The sequence below is a fragment of the Chanos chanos genome, chromosome 10 (genome assembly GCF_902362185.1).
Source record: "Chanos chanos chromosome 10, fChaCha1.1, whole genome shotgun sequence".
In the NCBI taxonomy this organism is placed as follows: Eukaryota; Metazoa; Chordata; class Actinopteri; order Gonorynchiformes; family Chanidae; genus Chanos; species Chanos chanos.
This window is the reverse complement of record NC_044504.1, coordinates 13,591,145-13,615,221: the sequence shown is the minus strand read 5'-3', so window position 1 is coordinate 13,615,221 and position 24,077 is coordinate 13,591,145. Positions and strand designations below refer to the sequence as shown.

The window sequence follows — 24,077 nt, the reverse complement described above, 5'->3', positions numbered from 1 at the left end:
TGAATTTCACAAAGGATTTTAATAGGAAAGTTTACCCTTGTTGACATATGGCTCACTTTGAAAATTACTCCATTATTCAGTTGTCAACAAGAAATCTTGATTTCAGCAGACCTTTATTTACTAATATTTTTTGACTGCGTTTTGAAATTCAGCAATACAGTGATGTGCAACTATTGCAGGCTAAACATTTAAATGCCATTATACATGCTGTTACAAATACCAATAGTTTAGCAATAGATATTGTTTCATGTTCAGGTTTTCATCCTGTCAATATGAATGAGAACAGTACCAACTAAATTATACACTGAAGACACAGGCTTTTTGCTCCCCATTTGTAATTTTAGAAGTGGTTAATTTTGTAATTCAGTTCAAACTGTATAAATGAACTGAACTGAATGAATGTAGTTTTAGGTAGTCATAAAGAACGAGCATTTTGCTAAAAACAGGAAACTACAGACTCAAATGTACTCTTGAAAAACTGTCTGCAGTGCTAACAAATGCCAGCAAGTGGATTATAAAAAGCCCATAGGTCAAAAGTGAGCCTACCCTTTTAGAGACCTGTGAAAATGATTAATATGTTTAAAATTGTGTGAAAAAATAATTCGCAGCATTAATGATGGGGGGTGGGGGGGTCAATCCTAAATAATCGAGGATAAATAATCTTACTGTTTGCTGCATGAGGATTTGTTGCTGCAGAAATGAGATGCTTTTTACAGTCCTTATACAAATCTGAGGACACTGCATACACGCTGACACTCATCAAGATACCTTGACGCGAGTCTTCTAAAAGAGTTCGGCTGGCAGATCTCCTCTGTGTGGGTAAGATGTTTGTGTCCCAACTGATTGCACAGATATAGCAGCTACTAGGTTGGCTCTCTTAGCCATCTCCACCAAAGACAGTTCAGGACAGCAGGCGATGTAGAAGGCCAGAGCTCCGATGAAGCTGTCCCCTGCACCCTGTTGCAAAATGAATAACTTTATTTAGCTTGATCAAGGCAATATCGAAAGTCACTTTGACCAGCATGGTTTTAGGAGCAGAGGAATGACAGAAATGACACTAGCACAGCAAACAGCAGGGGGCACCAACACATTTGCCAACTCTACATTGATTTAGCTGTACAAAGCTTAGAAGTGTCTGAGGGAGACAGGTAGGAACTTAAACAATTTAAAGTGGTGCAAGGTAATTAGCCTTCATAGTTAGAAGCCAAACTAAGCATTAAATTATGTTTGTCCTGCAGCAGAAGTGCCAAGAAATATAAGTGCTATGTATACATACAAAACAGCAGTATGTGACCTTTGTGTGACTGCTATTGACTCATACATGCTTGTCTGATACTGATCTGTACTCGGATCTGTCCGTATTTCCGTATTTTGTGGGTAAGATACTGAGCTCAATACCCTGTCAGGTCATGCTATACCTCTTTTAGGATTTCCTTGAAGTTTCAAACTAAATTCTTCTGGAAAAATGGAAAAATGTATTATTTATAAAATTGGTTTGATCCCAGTTGGTTTGATCCAAATTTCTGAAGCAGCACAGATCTTGGGGCTTGTGACTGTAATGGCTGTTAGTTTTGATATGAATAAAGACACTGGAATGTATCTTAGAGCCTGCAGGAGTATGCTAGATCTTCAATGAGAAGGGTCTGGTGAATTTGCTATGGGAAGATGTGAAAGAATGTGGTGAGGCACTTTGACTTAACCCACCGCTGGATTTTCATTTGGTTCATTACAATGACCCTCCCCTTAACCCTTCTTACCACTTTTGCCACTCACATATATCTATCCCCGAAGTACATTTCCCTTTCTGCATTCTCAACCCTCCCTTACCGGTAAGGTCAAAGGTCAGAGCTATCTGAATCCCCCTAACGGTGATGGGGTCAAAGGCAGTAGGGTTTTTAGAAATGACTCCTTAACTATTGCATGTCTCTCATCCTTTTTAACTGGAAGCATTTCAACTTGGCAGACTGACTGGGTGAGGCCAACAATGGTGTGGTTAGAAGACTGGTCCTGGAAAGTTCTCTACTGCTGAGGCAATAACAGCTCCACCCTATACAGCTGGAGGAGTGTGCTCCCTCTGTAATATTCTGGTAAGGACTAACCAAGATGACCCCCCCTCCCCTCAACATAAAGAAACATGACAAACTATGGTTAAGAAGTCATACATTCCTCATACATGCATGAGGATTCCTCATCCTCATACAATTTGCAAAACTTTAGATGGTCTGTGGATCTGCAGAATTGTTATTTGGGTTTATCTAGTGTTTGATTTCAACACTATCTTTATCCAGTGGTTTTTATCTACAGTTTGCATTTGTTTTTTTTAAAGTGTAATCAGCTTCACCCACTCTGGCCAGTGGTCATGATGGCGACAATGCGGGAAATTCCATTCATTCCCTTGTGCATTACTGCGATCACTCTATCATGAGAAGTTTTTGTTTATTTAAAAGCCTCACTGAAACACACTGATAATGTAGTCATTTTGGAGACCAATAAAAAACAAACAACACAAAGTACATTACAGAGGTAATTTCTCATTGATTAAAATCTTCCTCATGTCCATCACAAATAAATACAATGCTGGGGCACCATTTCCATGCAACATCCTTTCCCCCATCACAGTATGGGGACAGTTTGCTCAAACAAGCAAGGGGACATAAGTCTGCATGATTTAACCCTGCAACCTGGTCAAAATGACTTACCCCACGTTCACACTTGGAGCAGCGGGAGCGTCAAAATTCGCTCTGGCCGCCCTGCCAACGACGCTGTCAAACGCCGTGGACATTCTGACGTAGTTGAAACAGGAATTTCAGGGTTCGGAATGCTTGGTCGTGCAAACTTTTTTTTAAAGGGAACGCAAAGCCAACACGTCGACCGGTGTCTTTGTGCCGACTGACCACAAATAGGGTACAAGTTAACCTCACGCAATCTTTTAAATGTGGAGCTAAAACCAATTAAAAGCCATTTGTGTGGTGTGACTTTTGTGCTGATGCTAAGCGCTAAGACAAATTTCAACACGCAGTTTATAGCACACATTTACTAGCCTTGGTCTTTAATTAATATTGACATTGATTTGTGTGTTGCCTACATTAAAATCGCCTAACTGTGGTCCTGTTCCTGATTGAAGTTTAGTGGGAACTAATGTCTGGTGGGAGCATAAGTTTACACGGTTGTGTTCTAGAATTCCCTAGAGCGGAGCACTTCTAAATTCTGATTGCTTGCTGCCGAAACATGTCAGAGCTCATTACTATAAAGTTAACCGATCTTCAGCTTTATTCTGATGCCCAAGCCACAAAGCTCCTTGCCGCTGAGAGACGCTGGCTCACATAGAAAATTAATGACTTCTGGTCGCTTTTACGCTCTTGCCGCTTCAATTGTGAGGCCAATTCAGCATCTTGAAATGGGACTTGTGAAAAAACTTCAGTGCAAAGGCCCGATGTGCTAGTGCAGGGTTGCTTAATTAATATCAAGAAAATCTGCTGACAATGAGATCAGTCAATATGACCCTATAAATGTTACTCACAAATCACCTTCATATCAGAAATGTTTCATACAAATCAAATACATTCTACAGGCAATATCACACCATTATCGGTCACTATGAAACAACATGACACTAACTTTCACACAGGAGGAGTTACTAAAATATGGGCATTTGAGGCCTCATTCCATGGTAGATGTGTAAGAGACAGGTGTTTGATTTTTGGAAAAGCATTCTGTCTGAATCTGGTTTTCCTGGTAATGGTAAGCCTCTTGGCTTTTTGAGTTGAACACAGCCAATTTAGTTTGAGACGAATTTGACAAGTCTAGGCTGATGTTTGACACTCAGCAATGTTGATGACCACTGGCACACCCTGGCCTCTTCACACTGACCCAGACATACATGGGAGAAGTTCAGAATGAGTAGACTGTCAATCAAATGGCAAAAGCTTTACCCAAGCTCCTTTCAAATCACACTGTAAGCCTAGTGTGTATGGAACCTACTTGTTGATTCTTGCCATTATGCTTAGTGCCAAACACACATAAACTCCCTCATTATCTCTACTTTTACACTTCCAACATCATCAGATGCACCTAATTTCTCTAACATGTTTTGTCTCTGTACTCCATTAAGCAGACAAACTACTCTAACACCACAACAACTTGGTACCAGATTGGGGGGGGGGGGGGGGTGCGCTTTTGAGTCTCAGTTCCTCCAACAGTTTCTTCCCAATGAGGGTCTCAGGTCTGCTATTTAGTATAGGCGTATTGCAACTATTATAAGCATACAGTGTGTATTGTAAGCACAGAGCGTGCCTGACTTGTGCAAAGTGTAGTAAAGGAAAGCCAATCCAAGTGAAGCTGGGCAAGCTGCCATCACCAAGACACCTCTGTGAATAGATCCAGATCAACTTCACAGGAGCAGAGGAGACACACATAGGTTACCTTCTCTGAGCTCTAAGGACTAGCCTCACACAAAGGCCCTGTGTCATTAACAACAGAGACTGCCCTGGCTAGAACAGGTAAACTTCAGAGCATTTCTTAACAGTTCCTAAGTGTGTTAAGAAATGTCTGTTATCCTCAGAACATTGCCAACTGAGATTCTTTCCAGCTACAGGACAGTGTTTCCAGTTTACTCGTCTTGGGAAAAACCTTGATAAGTTATGCGTTCAGATCAAAAGCTTCTAGATGAAAATGAGAGCCATTAAAACTTCTGTCAGTGCACAACTAAATAAATGTGACCTAATTAACTAGGATGAACTTAATCATAACCATGGCATTTGGCTTGCAGGGGACTCGCATACGATCAAAGTGCTGGCATCAGAATTGAGCTACTGGAATCAACATACTGGCAAATAAACATTGGCTGCATTAGAGTGCTTTGAGGTAGACTTACAAACTAAAAGTTATGTGGCCTCAAAAAGAAAAAGAAAAAAAAAAGCAGAGATCTTAGCATCAGCTGGTCATATGTTCCTTTAGCAAGAAAAAACTCCTTTACAAAAGAGTTTAACTGGACAAAATCCATCACCATAGCAAAGGTTGCTCCGTGCTGGCCTTTCCCATGCAAACTAATGCTGTCCAGGGGTGCTCAGTGTGTGGGTTCAGTTCCAAATGACTCATATCCAGTCTGGCTTGGTGATGACATCATTCTCTTCACGTCAGAGTGCTGTATGGAGAAGAGGAGTGCTTTCCAGTAATCCTTCACCGGCTCCTGTAAAGAGCCTGTGGTTGGTCTGCTGCTGTCTCCTTTCATTGGTTGGCAGAGGGCTGGATGGATTTTGATGCTCTAGACCCGTTCTGTGTTATGGCTCGGCTCAAAGAAAACACCGACATCAAGATGACCTCCAACGTGGGAGAGTGGCCCACCCACGCTTCATCTGGATTTGTGTGTGTGTGTGTGGTTCTGCCTTTCTGAGAGGCATTAGAGAGCATGGGTGTGTGCGTGTGTGCGTGTGTGTTCCTCTTGTTGTTATGGGAAGAAAACACTTGGTCTGCCTGCATATGTGCATGCACACACACACACACGCACCCCTATAGTCCCTGATGCTTCTCAGAAAAGCTGAAAGTAGGGCTAAATTGAAGAGGGAAAGGGAGGAATCCTATGCCAGGTGGTTGGAGGATGGATGCGGACACTGTGTCAGGATGTGGTCAACTTTACCGATTAGGGCAGAGGGGCCTTTCAGAGCTTTGCATGTAATGCCAGGTCTAAAGACTATTTCATCATACTGGAGGAACATAGTTTTGGTAACAGAGAAACAGTGAAGAGGAGCTTCCAATGGGTCAAAACTGCTGTGTAGAAAGTGATATAAGATCCCTAATTGTCGAGTGTAGAATAGAAAAATCCTGCTAAATCACCTTTTCAAGGGTTTCTCAGTTGTGTAAGGTGTTGAGAATTCTGAGGTTGATGACGTTTGGGTATTTTTAACTGAAGACATGGCTTTCTCATGATTAAATGCTCGCAGCGCTCAAGCCTGCAGAAGAGAGACTTTGACCCATAGTTGCAATATCAACACTGAATGTGTGCATGACTTAAACATTTAAGAAATGACTGAGTCTTAAATAATGCTGCCGATGACACTGAGAAGTTGTAATAACAGAGAGGTCCAAACAAAACAAAAAGTGCAAGAAACACTAGACGCACACCTCCCCCCCCCTGAAAAAAAAGAAAAGAAAAGAAAAAAAAAGGAAAGAAAAAAAAAGAGTAACAACCCAGTACTTTTTAAAAACCAATAACCCATTTGAAAATAAGCAGATGGAGACATACCTCTGTCTAGCCTTTCCGATAAAAATCTGCCACTTGCCGTTTGTGAACAGCTGCAGAACCCCCCCCCACTGCCCCTCCCAACCAAGAAAGGAAAAAAAAATTGTGACTTACTGGAAGAGGGATCAAGGCATCCAAAACAGTTAAACAAGTCAGGATGTATGGGTGATGAAAGTATGCAGGAGAAGTCTGTGAACAGTGAACAGACCACAGCCTGGCTGCCTGCTGCTGACTACAGCAGTGTTGAGAGGTGAGTCACCCTAAAACAGCAAAAAGGGGGGTCGGGCAACCTCCCCCCGGGAACCAGAGTTCACACGCATCACTGGGGAGGGTGTGTGTGTGCTAGTCTTGGCATGAGTAAGTGTGTGGGTGTGTGTGTATATGGGGGAGGAGAGAGTGGCAAGAACTCCATGCAGCTGAAAAGGGACGGTAATAGTGCTTATGAGACAGTGCAAGCAGCTAACAGATGATAAATGTTAATATTAGTTATTATCTTTGGTTATGACTGTTACACAACATGGCATAGGTCAGCCATGGTTGCCTATGTTTATTTATGACAGTATTTATTGCTATTTAAACTCGTTTGTCAATTTGTCATTTGGTCTGTTCCTATGTGACAATTTATTATTAGCAGACATTCTAACACTCTGTTTTTTGTCACTGTTATAAAACATTGGTTTATGCTTTACAACACTATTTGGCTTTGTAACCAGGAGGCTGTGGGTTCAGATCCCAAGCATGAGGCTCAGTATTAGCGTGCCCCTAAGCAAGGCACTTAATCCCAAAGCTGCTCCTGAAAACGGTTACTGTAAGTCTCTCACAATAAGAGTGTCAGCAAAATCAAGAGCTCAGGAGCTCAAATGAGGAGAATATAATCTGTGGACTAGCGAAGTGAATGCCCATAGATATGGTTCATTGTGTTTTGCCAAATATGCATCGCACTCCTCTCTGTTCATTATCCCCTCAGTTATTGCGATGGCTTTTCTTTCCAGATCTTTTCACACAGTTCTCTTGGACTGACCCAACTTTGCAGCACTGCCTGATTAACACAGGAAAAAAAAAATGCTGATATGATTGGGCCCACAATAATGAGCGCTCTGCGGGAGCAAGCTCCTTGCCTTTGCAGCCACAGATATGATGGGACCACACCACAGGTCTGTGTTTTTTGTTATACCAGACCAACACAAAGCCTTCAGCTCTGTCTCCCACTAGTCTCTGACTAAACGAGGCTCGGTGTTGTGCCTTTTGTGTTGCATGTTTTGACCCTCTCACTGTCTCTGAACTCTTCTGATGGTCATTTATATGGTTCAGAAATGACTACCGTTTCAGTCAAATTAGAGGGTGACAAGTACGAGGTATGAACTAGCTGGTTCTCATTTTGTGGCATTGCGGTAGGAAAACAAGAAGTGGACAGTAGCTAAGAATTCACTTCAAAGCCAACCACTGTCGGCCACTCCTGTTGAATTGGCCTACGTGATCGCAAAGCATCAAAGCTGAAATGTGAATAAATAATATTTCTCACGTCTTTCTGATTAGCTAATTTGACAAACTGCTGCAACATGTTTTGGACTCTTTTTTTTTTTTTTTTTCATCCGTGCACTAAACCCAAACGTAAAGCCAAAAGTACGTTGTCGTAACTTTTTTCAACTTAAATTTAACTATCTTTTTAAGCCGGGCAGTGTCCCATGGTCTTCAACGGTGCTTTTCTGAGACTCTTTGGAATTGGCAGTAAGTTACACAAACAGGAAATGCTAACTACTGTGACGCCAAATCCTCCAGAGCTCGGCGAGAGATGAGTCATCCTCTTTACAGAATCTAATGAGAGAGGAAACCAGTAACACCACTTCCACAACGAAACCTGGGGTTACCAAGATGTGAGAAATATCATTACCTAAAATCAGAACCTACAACCTCTAGACAGTGCTGTGGGTAACTTGCCATAAATAAATGTGCAAGTACGCAATGAAGATATTAAAAAAAAAAAAAAACACCTCTTATAGCCATTATAAATTTGATTTCATCTCAAATATCCTAAATGCTTCACTGAATGCTAAATGCTTCAGACCACTGAGGTCTAATAATTCAGCCCATAGCAAACAACATTTGTGTGTTGCTTGATTACACCTGGTAAATAATTCCTCATTCATTTATAGCATCATATGACAGTTTCCGTTATTTAAGTAAATGACATGGTACACGACTATCAAACATAGCACTAATTATTATTGTTTCAATTGTTTTTGATAATTCAATGCTATTGGTCACCCTTTACGTCTGTCTGTGGGTTTTACAAATATTTACCCAATGGAGAGTATTACAAAGAGGCCTGAGATGTCACATGTGGGAGGGGGGGAAGAGTCCAGGCAAACTACAGTAGGTTGGAGTGCAGCTTATAGTCTAGCATTTGCAGTCTAGTCAGCCCATACTGTCTTCAACAGCCTGTTTATAGCACTTAGTCTTTTATAACCAGAGATTTTGGCCAGATATATTCAACGACAGGAAAAACTGAGCGCACACACAGCTACAATAAACTTTGTACCTGTAAGTTGATGATAACGTGATACCATGCACTTACTGCCTCAGATTTCTAATCAATGGCGGACAAAACAGGTATGCACATGCAAGTATCTGACCGTATATTAAGACACAATGGCAACTTTGAGGACGCAGTGTTCAATTATTTTAAAAACAGATTTTTTTTTTTTTTCCCCAGAAAAGTAACATTTTTTTCCATCTGACTGGGATGATATTTGTCAGTTCTACAACTCAACTTGATCCCCAGGGAAATCCCCATGAATAAATCATAAATAATAAAGAGGTAATAAATATATTTTTCTATGTTATAGCAGAGACAGTGGAATTATAGTGTGTGTGTGTGTGTGTGTGTGTGTGTGTGTGTGACAGGGTGTGCCCCGCTGTCGGTGTGTGTGTGTGTGTGTGTGTGTGTGTGTGTGTGTGTGTGTGTGTGGGGGGGGGGGGGGGGGGGGGGGGGGCATTAGGCTGGGCTCAGCATCATGATGACCGTCATGCATAGGCCCAACCCTAATTGGTACAGCTAGGATAATCCATCCAAGACATTTAACGTGGTTAATTATTCATTTTCTAATTCACTAACACGCATCAGTCATTAGTTTTTACTGAGTCATCACGATGTTCAGTGAGAAGCATGAAATTATGACATATGACCACCAACGTCTCGATATGCAGAGCTGAAAAAGGGTCCTTCTTTTATGTACAGTTTTATGGCTGCATACAACTGGTTATAACAGCACACCGTAACACAAAGTCGCAGAAGCATACCTACAGTGTTTGCTCCTGCATTTTAATTCTGTTTGCTATGTTCCTGTTTTCACCATTTACCATCACAGGTACAATGGGGTTGGCTCTTTGCAGCCAAAGGGTTCCTTACCGTAGTGTCCACAGGTGTCACCTTGCTCGTGGGGACGTGGACAGGGGTCGCGTCTGCCGACTGCACCACCACGCAGCCTTGGGGTCCCAGCGTAATAATCACTGAACCGCAGCCTCGTTTCAAAAGCTCCAACCCCACTCGCCCGGCGTCCTCCACTGTCGACACGGCGGATCCCGTAAACAGCTCAGCCTGTGAAGAAGAGCATCAGGACAGAAGATCAGCCAAGACAAAAACGGCACATAAAGCTCTGCATTTCTAATGGGAAGTGAACACAGCTGCTATGATTCTGAAGTTATTAGAAAAACTGTTTTTGTTAAAAGTGGGCCAACCGAACAGGCCTGGGGTCAGCTGTTATGGGCATCGTTGGCAGATGGCATGAGGGAGTGAAGACACTTTTGGCAGTGTAATGAGAAAAAATGTAATGTTCACCATCATGGTTATAAATATATGCTGACAAACATTATTCCTCTGCTTACATATGTAGGGCCTCTCATCCTTCTGGAATAAAAGCTTGCAATGACTGGTGTGTATTGTGGATGAGAAAGGGATCATTTACAAAATTTTCTGCTCCTGCAGCATCACAGCAGTTCACCAGAGCCAGCAGTCATACTGACGTACATCAGCTGGCAACAAGCAAAACTGGATCCAACCAGCTCATCTAGCACTGAAGTCACACACGTATACCCAGGGGGTGAATGGCATCACACACAAATGAGTGGAGATACGCCTAAAAGAACCTCTAAGGGCAGTGAAAAAGCAAACACTGTTCATTTTTTATGTACTTGTTAGACATCCAACCTGTCTGGTCTGTTTCCAAAACATCAAAATGTTCATCTTACTCACCATTGAAGCACTATCTATCTGCCTGTGTAAAAAAAGATGATTCATTTACCTTTAAACCACAGTCAGCAGATGAAAGTAAAAATGTTGTGTATTCACGTGGACATTGGAAGAGGTTCATGACAAAGGTTGATGCATACCCTCGGTTCTCACTTTTAAGTCCCACCTGTACTTCCCCCCCACCCCCACCCCCCCACCCTACACTTAGCTACCACATCAAAGCTCTCCAATGCAGAGGACTGGTGCACGCTTAAAGAGACACAAGCCTACTGCTCTGGGTTATACTGACTCATCACTCACACATCTGTTTTTCTTAACAGTTTCCCATCAATCCAAGCCTCAGCTGTCATCTCCACCAGCCAAGGTGCGAGAGAGGGTGGGAGTGAGGGAGGGCGGTTCAACAAACAGCAGTTTACTGTAAGGAGTAAAGACCTACCTCCCTTATCTTTTCCATCCAAGGAGAAAGAGTAAAAGAAAAAAAAAAAAAAAACACCCTCTAAGCGTGTTGTGTTTTGTTCTGTGAGGTGTAGGTCATGACCAAAGGAACATAACAGAAGTGTTTTTCTTTTCCACCTACTCTTTTTGGGGATGTAAAACTCTGAAGTGAACAATTGGAGCAAAGTTGACGTGGAGGTTGACGTGGAATGTCGTGGTTTCAGCTCTATTTGTCAAACATCACTAACAGGAACAATGAAATATGCTACTCTTCTCCCGTATGATGCGTGTGTATGTGTGTACACGAACATGACAGAATAGGTTTTTCACCTCAGTTTCATTGCAGCAGAAGATGTCAGACGCTTTGTAGAAATCAGCACTCAGATCTGGAATAGCAGGTGCTGCGTTGAAGATTGTTTTGACTATGTGGATAAAAAAAGAAGAACCAAAACAAAAACACACAAACAAAAATAAAAAAAAAGGTATATCAATAAACATAATCTGTTAAAACGACAAAACTCAATAAAGTAAAATAACCCTTTACAGAATAATCCATCTTTCTTTCTGAGTCTATAGCAGACACTATAAATTTTGTTGAAGTTGTGTACTGTGAAAAGAACACTATTCTATTTTTTCATAGCGACTTCTCTGCTAATAAATACAGGCTTAAAAAAAATAAAAGAAAGAGCTGAAGATCCTTAGGGAGGAACTCTGACACCGTAGAGAGCCGCCCTTAGGCAAACGCCGTTGTCAGAATCTCTTTGGATTCCTCCAAATGTGTCTCTTTGAGCTGTGGGCTGTACTGCCTATGTATGAAGCTGATCTATGTGCCCTGTGTGTCTTATTTCAGTGAGTGAAAAACTTCACAAACTAGAAAAAATGGGAAAATTGTGGGCCACTGTTCATAAACTTGTGAGCACAGACACACATGCACATAGACAGACAGACACACACACACACACACACACACACACCAAAAGCATGTCATTTAAGTGTCAATGGGAACCTCGAGAGGGTTTCCAGGAGGTCTCAAGCTCTCTGCTCTTTCTCTCAGCTCTGAAATTGCTCATCTGTCACCTTCACTAAACCACACAGGAAGTTCAATGGTAATACCGAGTCTTACCTTCCTCGTTACCCTCCACACTAATCACGGCTGCTCACTAGTATTTTTCACACCACAAAAAGGCCGCCGACCGGTCACACAAAGCTGAACTCCTGACAGACCGCTTAAAGTTTAGTGAAAGAGTTTTCATTGTGCTTCCCTTTTTTTTTTTTTTTTTTTTTGTTTTGTTTTGTCAAATAACCATTAGGGCAACAAAAGGCATGCCGCACAGCATTTGTAAATAACCACTATCAACAGAAATGTGAAAAAATATATGCTAAATTAAATGTAAATTAGAACATTTTCTAGTTTGCAGTCACCGGTACACACAAACGTGCTTCTCAAAATTATTGTTCCAGTTTCATTCATCATAACATACATGTTACTGCAATACGTGATTCCGTGACGCTGACTGAAAACTTCCAAAAACTTCCGAAAACTTCCAGTATGGGGAAAGACACATGTTTATTAACTCCCTACAGATTTACGTGGTAAATTGAGATAGATTTTGTGTTTTTATGACATTCCCCTCATGTTTTTCTTGTTTTGTTTGCCTTTACAGGTATTGTTATACACATCTGGTTTGCCAGACTTGCACAAGTGGGTAAACCACAGCGGCTGAGTCATGTCTGGGTAAAGATGACACATCCTCAGTGGGTGCTGCTCATGTCTAATGTGTGGATTACCTGATCCTCTTCATCCAACCCTCCCCACCTCAAACAGTGCCTGTCTACAGTCCAAGACTACAACTGTCTCATTGTCCAGGGCGTGCTCTTGGATTTCATCACACACGGTATGTCATATGTCATATACAAGTGTCATATACAAAATGAATCTGAGAGTGGAGCTGGGAATAAGACAAAGAAAGACTGCACAGAGTAAATCAGAATAATGTGTAGTATTGTAATGTGGATTTGGAGAGGATTGCAGGAGACAGAGACACTGAAAGACAGAATAAAGCTACTAAAGCAGTTAGTCACATACTCACTTACACACACACACACACACACAGATGAGTCACAGGAGGTCCGACTGTTTAGAGAGAGTTTAAGAGGCTCTAATTGAGTCTTGTGAAGATGAAGAAAAAGAAAAAAAAAAACTTTCTTAGTGAGAGTGAGTTGTTGAGATTGATCCCACACTGCCTTGCCATTTAGAAGTGTGTGCAATTACATGTGTAAATTCTTAACAAGATTTTAATTAAATAGCATGAGATGAGGACAACACGCACACATTAGCGAATTTCCTTGCAATACGTGAAGAAGGGGGGAGAAATTGTCTTGTTTTCTCTCTCCAGTAAGCCTGTGGAGGAGGCATTTGCGTAATCTAAGACTTGAGCTAAGCCTAAGTGCTACATATTCACGTCACTGCCTGACAAATCCATCCCCAGTGATGTTCACAGAATCTGGGCTAATGGCCTGGTTTGGTTTTTTTTGTTTTTTTTTTTTTTGTTCTCACTGTTATTGGAACATATCTGGGCATATATGAGGTGGTGAATATTGGGGTGCGATTTGAGGAGGGGGGATGTGGAAGGCCATCTGTGTCGCCCATCTGCGGATGCATCGTACCGCATCACCGCTTGTATCCGTGACGAACGAGGAGAGGTTTTTTTTTCCGATCGGCGGGGACATGCGGAAGCCTGGTCTCCGCTCGCCGCTCTGTACCAACTAAAAATAGACAACGTGTTAATAAAGTCTGAACCCCCTGATGTGAGATTTTCCACTGGGGGACTGAAGTCTTGTTCAATCTGATCCACTCACCTGAGGCTTTCACTAATTATACATTACTCCTAAATACAGAAAAAAGACCAGCAGAGCTAAAACATTTCAGTGGAGGTAAATCCTCTAATCTCCATTAAGCTTGGTTGCTTTTCTGCGTAAGGTGGAGACGCGTTCGAACGATAACTGCCGACAGATACTCACACAGACAGACATTCAATGAGACGAGAATCGTTTTGAAAACAGAAAGGGAAAAGATAACTTGATGAGCTGAGCAATTGAGGGAAGTAAGAGGAGTGTTAAACAAATGGAAAAGTGGGAAATTGTGAAACTGTAAAATGCAAAAGCAAAACCTGCCAGTCCCTGAACGACAGAAGGACTTCACCCTCATTTACACTGCAGGATTCATGGGATGTTGCTCGGATGTCCATCTAAAAGAGCAGAGATGCTTCCATTTGGCCCCAAGATCCACTTTTACCAAACAATGCTTCAGTTTTAACCTATACAACATTTTACCTAATAATCCAGTGATGTTGTTATCGTTATCAACTCTATTTAAGTGAATGAACTGGAGGTTTTTCTTGAATAGGCGATGCTAGAGTTCCGCGTTTAACATAAACTATGACTGAGCAGAACACATTCAAATGCTGTGGAAACATTCACTACCTTCCCACCAGTGACAACAGTTATTCAGATAGGATAACGTAATAGATCATGTAAAAACATTCATGTTCTATATGCTTTAAAAGCAAGTCAGCCTCTTGTGAGAGACAGAAAAAGAAATAACTTGTAGATGTGCTGTTTTCATTGCCATCTGCCACAAACTGTCTATAAATCAATGGCTTTGACGCTTTCTGAATGTTTTAGGCAGAGAGATGTTTTGTGGCCACAGTAAATTCAGGGATAGAGACAGATATACAGTTTGTCAGACAGCAGAAAACATTCAGAGATTTAGTCGGACAGACGCTGACTGTGACAGATCCTGTATACAAAAAGACTGAGACAAACAGACACAGTGACGACGCAATGGAACTCAGTCTATTATACACGGTATCCCAGCAATACCATACAGACAAACAAGAAAGAAGACAGGCAGACTCAGAGAGTGCACTAAACACACTGCGCGCAGTGCTGTGACAGGACGTTGTGAGAGGTAAATAGGAGGAAAGGCAAAACACCGATATGAAGAGCAGGACGACATGTGCTCAATAGGAATGATCCATTAGGACAAGAGTTAGTCCAAGTCTATCTTCAACTGAGGCTTAAGGCTGGCAAGAAAGAACTTTAACTCAGGGTTAAGACCAGCTCAGGGCTCTCCTTAACCCAGGCAGGACACTGACCTGGGTCTATCTTTAGCCCATGGATGAGACTGACCCAGATCTTTAACCTAGGGTTGGCACAGTGCCAGGCCTGTGTTTAACTTTAGGATGAAACTAACACAGGTCTATCTTTAACTCAGAACTTAGTCTGCTCCAGGGTCAGCTTTGTTCCTATGTACTCCAACATAAGAGACTTAATATTCACACATTATGACTTGAAGCCAAACTCTACAGTCTGCTTGAAAAATGCAACGCATGACATATGATTACACTGTAACATTTCAATCCTCCTGAACCGTTACAGGCTGTGATTCTACTGACGGTTACGCCGAAAGACATCCCACTTCAAAATATGCAGAGGTAAAACCTCACGTGCCCATGGACCAAAGAGCTCTCTAAAAACCTCATGCTAAGGTGGCCATTCGCCTTGCGCCAAGCTGTAAAGCACAGCCTGAAAAGTCTTACCATATTGTTTGACTAACCATGCCTCTGTTGGGCCATTCTCAGGGCCTGGAGTGAGGTGTCCGGGCTGATCTCCAGCTGGCAGACGAGCACTTTGGCACGGCTTAGCACTGGCCATGCGTGCTGCAGGTCCTCATCACCTAGTAGCATGTTGGCACCAGCCACGATCACGATGGCATTCTCACCTGTGGATGTAAGACTCTATTTATATTCCTAGTATAGTGAGTATTATAATAATGCACACATGTTAACTGTATCCAAGTGCCATCACAGTGACCAATGGAAAACAAATATGAATGAACACATTTTGGAAAAAAAAAAAAGTCAAACAAAGCATGTCTAAAATTGTGTGCACCTACTTACAGACCACACATAGAATTCTAAACATTTATACAGTTGTCTAAATTACAAAGAAATCACTGACAAATTGCTTCCATCCGTTTCAATAACAAGTAAGGCCATTTTTATCAAGAAGGTTTTCTCTCCACTGCAACTTCCTAATCGCATCATCCTCTGATCTCAAGTCACATTGACATAAACACAGGATGCTTGGATGCTGTGACATCACTAGGTTGTTATGGCGATCGTGACGTTAATGAGAGCACTTCCTGTGGGTCTTTTTTTTTTTTTTTTTCACAGTTGGACAGAGGACCTCCGCCAAGGCAGACTGCCCATGCTGGATCAGTGAACTGTTGACATTTAATTCTGCGGTGGTCCTGCCCATTAGCGGGCTGGTTATGTCATTTGGTTCTATATTGGAGCTGAGCTAAAGAACACGGGGACTAAATTTACACTGCGTAGGTGAGGGAACAGGTAGAGAAGAGCTCACTCAGCCACGGCTCAATCAAAAGTGCACTCACTCCCTGGTGTTTGTGTTATTTTAAGAGCTAGGGGAGCTGGCAGGCCATTGTTCTCAGACTACTCTAACAATACCTGCATCATTCACAATGATCGAGGCAGCGCCGGTCGCAGCTTCATCTGTCTGTTTCACTAATTCTGTAGGGACAGAAAGAGACGGGAAAGAGGGTTTTTTTTAATAGTCTAAATGACTGCCTCCCACCCATCACTGTAGAAAAACTACATTTGCTTAATACCATTTCTTACAGTTCTACACAACTCATCAACAATGACAATGAGTAGTAAGCAACAGAAAGGAGGACAGCCATGAAACAACTGGGGAATTACCTGTAGAGACGCAGTTGTTTTTGAAGTTCTGAATATAGTTGTCACCAAAAAAGTCTTTACCAACCTGATAAGAAAAAGTACCAACACTGATGTGAATCAGATTTAAAAAAAAAAAAAAAATCACAAGAAGAAGAAGAAGGGGGGGGAGGGAAAGCATTCAACTGCCCTTACTGGCAAACGTACCGACTGCCCTTCCTGTCAGAATCTTGCCCACATGGAGAATTGCCCATAACAGTTTAAAGGTGGAAACTTGAAACATTTCCGATTGCCTCAGAGGAGGGCCAAAGTGCTGTGTTTCTATATTCAGCCAAGCCTTCCAGATATAGCCAATTCATCGAAACGCCTCCTCACAGAACCACTTTTTCTCTCTCTCTGAGACAATCAACATGTCATTGGGGTCCCCCTTCTATCCACTAGGTCTTCTTTTATCCCACGCTACTAAACATGTGCCAAAAATTGGGTCGTGACTTGAATGGTGAGGTACCCTCCCAAATACCTGGCCCTGTGTTTTGAAAGCATGACCTCTTTTAGAATCTTCCACAGAGTTTGAAATCCAGTTTGAAGCTGTGCTTTTACGTCACTATTGATCAGAGTTAACTCTTGAAGTGAATGTAGTGATCTGGAGAGTCTAAGACAAGCACAAAGGCAAGAAACTAGGCTGCTACACAGAAAACCACTTTGGCTGGTACTGTACCTTACAGACCATGGCGGTTCTGGCTCCCATGCGTGCAGCCTGAATGCACTGATTGGCTCCTTTGCCACCAAATCCTATGAAGAATTTGTGTCCATGTATGGTCTCCCCCGCTTTGGGCAGCCGTGGTGCTTGACTACAACAGACACACACAAGCAAACAAACACACACACACACACACACACACACACACACACACATCACACACACATCACACACACATCACACACACATCACACACACAAAACACAAAAACTGAGTCATTGCCTTGCTGAATCGTGCACTGGTAATCCTTCAGTTGCCAAATTCCATCAGAATTTGTTCCAGACCTAATTTGACAGTAAAATGGCAAATTATCAAACGTTATGGATCTTCATTAGCTGAATCAGGCATTTTTTTGTGGCGAAAATTTCATATACTGATCCTCTTATGGGGGGATTACTGATTATCTCTGTTAAGTATCAACGTAGATTTTTTTATTGGTGCCCTAATTCAAATTTGGAACCTGTATGATACTGAAACTTGGCAAAAGCTGTTCTACGTTAACACTTTTATTTAATACTTGATGGAGATGGCATGCAAGCAGTGGTTTGTGGTGTGAGAGAGAGAGAGAGAGAGAGAGAGAGAGAGAGAGAGAGAGAGAGAGGAGATAGGAGGGTTCAGAGAAGAGCATGTGAACAGAACTTCAAACCGCATTGCACAAGCCCTATTCCGTGGGTTGACTACATATACCTCTAATTTGTCCTGGACCACATAACAATGGCATATCCTGCATGTGCTCATCATAATCATATGATGAGATTCCCACAGATATAGAAAAAGCAGTGGCGCAACAGGTAAAAAAAAAAAAAAAGAAAAGAAAAGGGAAAAAAATCATTTGTATAAAAAACAATGGAAAAACAAAAGTGTTGCTTCTGCTGTAACTACCATATTCCTCTCAGATGAACACTGGGTTCAGGCCAAGATATAAAAATAATAACTTCATTTCTACACTGTGTGACACTGTAATGGTTCACCCACTGACCATGAGCTCTTGCCTTTATTTAGACGAGAGAAAATAACATGGTGGGGATGCAGTCAGCACGTTACCGTCTGGCCTTTGTCCAATTCTGTGAGAGTTCATGTTGTCAACATTTGTTGGTGGTGAAGAATAGGGGGGGAAAAAACTTGTTTTTTTTCCTCTTTGATTTTTAAGACGTTCATGTTGTTTGTGTGGCACAAAGAGGGTTTTATTACAGTAAGTCCAAACCCCCTTTCTAAAGGTTCCAGTAATCTGGGAACTGACTTAAATGATTTAATCTCTTGTGGAATAACTGAAAACATCTTGGAGATGCACAAATGTCTCCACCCATATTTCAGTTAAAAACATCTAAAAACAAGTTGCAAGAATTTCTTCAAATGTAGGACTTAGAACTCTTCAGAAAAAAGGGAGCCATGCCACAAATTTCAAGGGACAAACATAATTAAGATAAATGTTTAGGCCACTATTTAAGTGACACAACTACATGGGAACACTGCACTTTGCTCTAAATTTTAAAATGCACAAATCTGTATTACCATAACAACAGTGTACGGAAATCTGGTTTTATGGAAAATCATTCATTCATTTTCTTAGCCACTTATCCCAATTAGGGTCGCAGGGGGTGCTGGAGCCTATCCCAGTGTTCATTGGGCGAAAGGTGGGGAAGCACCCTGAACAAGTCGCCAGTCCATCGCAGGTTTTATGGAAATTTAACTTGTGTATTGTACTTAGACTGTAAGTCTGGCTCTCCTTTAACCTTAAACAACATGCACACCTACTCTTCAATTTTCATAAACTGTAGATATGTGATAATGGTTGAATTATCACAGTTTATACATATTCTAGCATTTGACATCAAACCTGCCCATATCATAACACTCAGTCAACCGTTTCTACATGTAGACTCCCAGACAAACAGCAATTCAAATGCTTATGAAACTAAGACACAACCTGTGCACTGTCTTTTTGTCCAATGCCATAAACAACCACAACAGGTGCGGTTTGCCTGTGAACAGCGTCACGAGTTGTTTTGGTTTTTTTCTCCTCCTTTCTTTTTTTTCCGTCCTACAGTGTAAGGAACACAACACTGATGTGGTGAGAATTTACACAAATGCAGTGAGGATGTCTTAAATAGGAAACCGAAAAGAAGAAAAGAGAAAGAAGTGTGGGGTTTTTTTTTTTACACAAAACCTCCACTAGCACAGTACTTCAGTTGACAAGACTGGAAAATCTGAAGGCAGAATTACCAAAAATGATTTATTTAGTCGTATAAACATATATGGTGCAAGAATCTCCTAGTTTCCTTGATAAAGTTCGTTCTGATCATGTACCCCTGATTTAGCATTAGCTGATTAAGGGAAAGAGGTGAGGAAAGTAAAATGGTCCTAAACAAGCATTAATCTCTGTGCGATACGTTAACACATTAGTGCAGTATTTGAGAGGGAATGACACAGCCTGAGAAAATAATTGAGGCAATTTTAACTACAGCACAAGCTATGTGGGCCAAGACCTTTCAGAAAAAAAGCATTAGAGCACATCCAGAGAGCAAAAGAAGAAAATATGACATTTTCCTTCCTGCACAACAATGTACTCACTGCATGGGAGAAACGTGAACTAGTGTCAAAGTGCATGTATTAAAACAAAGGAAAGACCATTTTCATAAACTCTGAAGTCTCTGCTATAGGTCTTGCTAACATTAGCTTTCTCCTAGTATGTGCCAGTGTCTTGGTGCAGCTCAGAGGCTAGTTCATATACTTATCAGTAGGTGGCACTGCATGGCTTTGGCAATGGGTATGAACCAGGATGTGAAGAGCCTGGGACAACAGTACCAAGTAACACAGATGCGTCTCTTCATCTGCATCACTCTCTGAGACAACTGGATTTCCTACTTCAAAGCCATGCATGTCACTTTGATGAGCTCTGAGTATATTTCTGGCACCTCCAAAAAAAAAAAAAAAACCCAGCCCATCCAGCTACCCCCCGACCCCTCAAAAGAAAAAATTACAAAAAGAAAAGAAAGGAAAAAAGCCCACCATCGTCTCTCATCCCCCCGCGTGCTGTAATTGAGGCACACTGTGGTCTTTAAAGCCCACAACACACAACTCAACTTTTTAAATGAGAAAATAAGAGGAAACAATGCTGAATCGGGAGAAAATATCATAATTGAGTCCACATGTTTTGATAATGTGAATTTCTGCAAAAGGCTCAGAAAGTTCTATGATAGGGACACAGGAAAAGGAGATGGCTTTGGTATGTAGGAGATAAACCAGTGAAAATGTATAGAAGAAATATATGTGTGTTGACAGACAGATGGTCACAGAGCGGAAAAACAGATTTGTCATCCTATTATGGGGAAGAAACTAAGGCTCTGATGAAGGCTTCAGTGATTCAGTTGGTGTACTGTACATGCCATACCAACTATTAAATAATCACATACATACAGAAATATTAGGTGCATTCATAACATGAATGTTTGCTAATGTTTTTGATTCATTTTTGAGTCTTCAAATCTTTTTTTTTCAGTTCTAGCAAATATAACACAATGAATCTCAGGCTCATTCACCAAACAAGAGAAAAATGAGTTTAAAATACGCTTATTTATTTAACACAGCCTGTGAGTTCTTTATATGCCAAAATACAACAATAGCACATAGTGACTGAGTTTATCAACCCTAAGCCCAGAATGGAGGAACAAATGACATTGATTGTACCAAGACTGTGTGGATTAGTGCTAAGACAACCATTCAGTAAGTGAATGTGTACACACTCAGGAGCACCATAACCACTGGCTATACACATACCTGCAAAACGAGCCCCTGATCCAAACAAAAGGGTGCACCTGCATCACCAACTTCTCCCCAAACATGACGAAGCAGTCACGAGACATTGGCAAGCTCTGTCGCAAGCTAAAGCGACCAATGTGCTATGAATCACACCTTTAATAAACTAGACACGGGTGGTTAAACATGAGGCAATTCTGCAATCTACTCTGCACAGCTCTCATTTAGCAACCACTGGAAAGACACTTCACTTCCCAAGCTGTTACTCCAAAACTATAAAGGTCCTGAGTCCTAAAAATAACATACTGACTCCAACACGTTATTAAGTTTGGTTTGAGTTATAAAAATTGCAAATTATATAGTGGTTTATTTAAAAGAAAAAAAGACCCATACAATCCTACTATTCTTACATACTGAGCTGTGAATGATGATTGCCTTCTGCTGAGATTTGCTTCAAATTCAAGAAAGTGGCCTTAACCCTCAGGGGAGGTATGAACACACAACCTGCCTGAAAAATCCTGATCTCACTTTACATCACATGTCCAAGCAATTCTGACACACGCAATCCACAGTTTCATGAAACAACATAAAATGAACACTAACTTATTTACTCCTTGTATTCATTATACTGTCTATGTGGGCTTGTTATTACAGCAGATAACATGTCGTATGTGCTCACCAAGCAATAATGCACATAGGTAATGTTCACAGGTCAGCACATAGGTTGTATCTGTTATAAGCAGTTGAATAACGGTTCATTTATGAAATTCAATCTTGGTGGGTAACTCACCTGACCAGGTCAGTCATACAGGAGCCCACCACCACAACATCCAAGCAGTCAGCAGACATGGTCTACAAAGCTCTGGGAAAAACAAAAAGTCAGTGTAGCTTGCTGTTTAATCATTATACTTCCAAAGTTCAAAGTTCAAAATGCAAATGATATGTAACAAATGGTCTCCATTTATATTATACATATGTTTGTGTGTGTGTGTGTGTGTGTGTGTAAATGACAAATATATATACATATATGACAAATGTATATTTTGATGATGATGATGATTGGTGGAAAACATCTCAAACTGGGTTTTTAAACGTACTGCCGAAACGTAGAAAGAGAGGGTTTAAGTAACGCTGGAGAAGCTCCTGAATAATATTCCCTCCCAATATTAGCAGGCTTTTAGATGGAACTAAATGTGCTCAGCCTTGGACGACTGCCTATTGCAACAAGACTGCACTGAGTGACTGACAGTCGCCAAGAAAATCTTAATTCAATCCTGTGTTTGAAGGCTATATGCATGAATAGTGGTATACTAATCTTTTCAAATCTCCAAGCAGTCCTGAAGCACCATCAAATCCTGGCCGATGGCTACGGGACAGTCTTAAAACGTCTCTCTGGCTCATCATCTCCGTTTTAATTGTGACAGATTAAAATGAACACGTTGACTTTTTTCGTGTCAAGAAAGACAGAAAAAAATTAACTACTGTGTGTTATAGAAAAAAGGAGGCCCGCAACGTTGTGAAACTGGCGGCGTGCAGAAATGTTCTGCTGTACAATTCCACGGAGCGATTGGAAACTGTATAAATTTGGAAAGCTTATTCTAAACACAAGCCAATAAGTATACCACCCAGCACAACCACGTTTATGCTATTGATGAAGACTTCAACTTCTCTTTGATGTTCGTGGGTATGACCAGTCTACTTTTCATAAAACTGTGCACGAGCTGTGCTCCTTCGATCACTTGGAGCATGATAAATTGGAAGTGGGAGCAATTCCGAATCTGATTATTGACTAGTTCTGAATCTTTAGGGGAAATTTCGAGAGCAGCACATTTAAGTCTAAAAATGTTGCATAGCAGCCATCAACAAGGTCTATTTGCACGTTGTCATGTCACCCTTAGTAGAATTCTACTGCCATAATGGTATTCTGTCTACTGTGAATTAACTGACAGTTAGTTGCTGTTAGCCGAACATTCCTTGGCAGAGTGGCCAACAGATATAAGTTAATTACCAGAAAAAAACCTTCAGTTAACCTCAGATTCTGCAGGTGAAGTGCACTGAGCTGAGCATTAGACAGTGATAGTAGTGCTGATAGGAGTCATTTAGATTTTTAATATCTCTGCCAACATTATAATATGCAACACTTTACCTAATGGCCCAGTGTGCTGTCGACATAAAATTTAGAGAAGATGTTTGTGATGTTACACTCGTAGAAGTTCAACGCTAACAACAAGACTACACGCACGTAGTGATTGGAAGAGTGAACGAAACCGACGGTGGGTCCTAATCTTTTGTTGTCTCTACGTGCACAGCGCAAAATTTACATTAATAAATGGACAACAAATGCATTATTCGCGAGGAAAAATATTGCCGAAAAAGACAGCAAGCAAGAAAGACAGAAAAGCTGTCTTAGGCGTCCACCTGTATGGTTTCTGTTCCAATACATTTCAAATTCCAACAGGCATTATTGAAACAGCCTCCACTAAGACCCAAAACAATCATCCCGGAAGTGTGGGGAAACAGTCGTGGTGAATATGACCAGCTAAACAGCTAGTCACGGAAAACATTGACACTTAGTTCGTAGAGCAGGTAGTGAAAGCAGCACACCATATCGTACATTTATCTTTAGAAATGTGTGTATCTGCAAAAAATTTGGTTAAAAAAACAACCCTGTAACTTTGTAATTGGAATGGGCCTGACATCGATTATTAGCTAGCCTAAGCAGTCATGACAAGGCTACCGGCTAATTAGTCGATGAGACATCTAGCAGGTTAATTTAAACTTTTGTATGTTTAATTCACTAACCACGTAAGGCAGCTGTTTTGCTGACTGGATAGTGAGGCATTATGATAGTAAACCATTGTCGGTATCATTATAGACTGA

General features: G+C 41.2%; 2 protein-coding genes across 2 annotated transcripts in view; one reads left to right on the top strand and one right to left on the bottom strand.

Moving 5' to 3' along the window:
- Window positions 1-23,430, bottom strand: rbks (ribokinase). The gene is made up of 9 exons (XM_030786296.1): window positions 23,344-23,430; window positions 21,988-22,059; window positions 17,400-17,532; window positions 16,706-16,769; window positions 16,454-16,516; window positions 15,541-15,705; window positions 11,253-11,344; window positions 9,648-9,836; window positions 1-957 (listed from the first exon to the last, which is right to left on the bottom strand). Exons 2-9 carry the CDS (start codon window positions 22,044-22,046, stop codon window positions 784-786), a joined length of 939 nt encoding a protein of 312 aa, XP_030642156.1. The 5' UTR covers window positions 22,047-22,059; window positions 23,344-23,430; the 3' UTR covers window positions 1-783.
- A 269-nt stretch (window positions 23,431-23,699) lies between these two features.
- Window positions 23,700-24,077, top strand: part of babam2 (BRISC and BRCA1 A complex member 2) — a 63,072-nt gene continuing 62,694 nt past the window's right edge. Inside the window, exon 1 of the mRNA XM_030786878.1 lies at window positions 23,700-23,783. The gene's annotated coding sequence lies outside the window, so the exon portion shown is untranslated. The remainder of the gene's footprint in view (window positions 23,784-24,077) is intronic.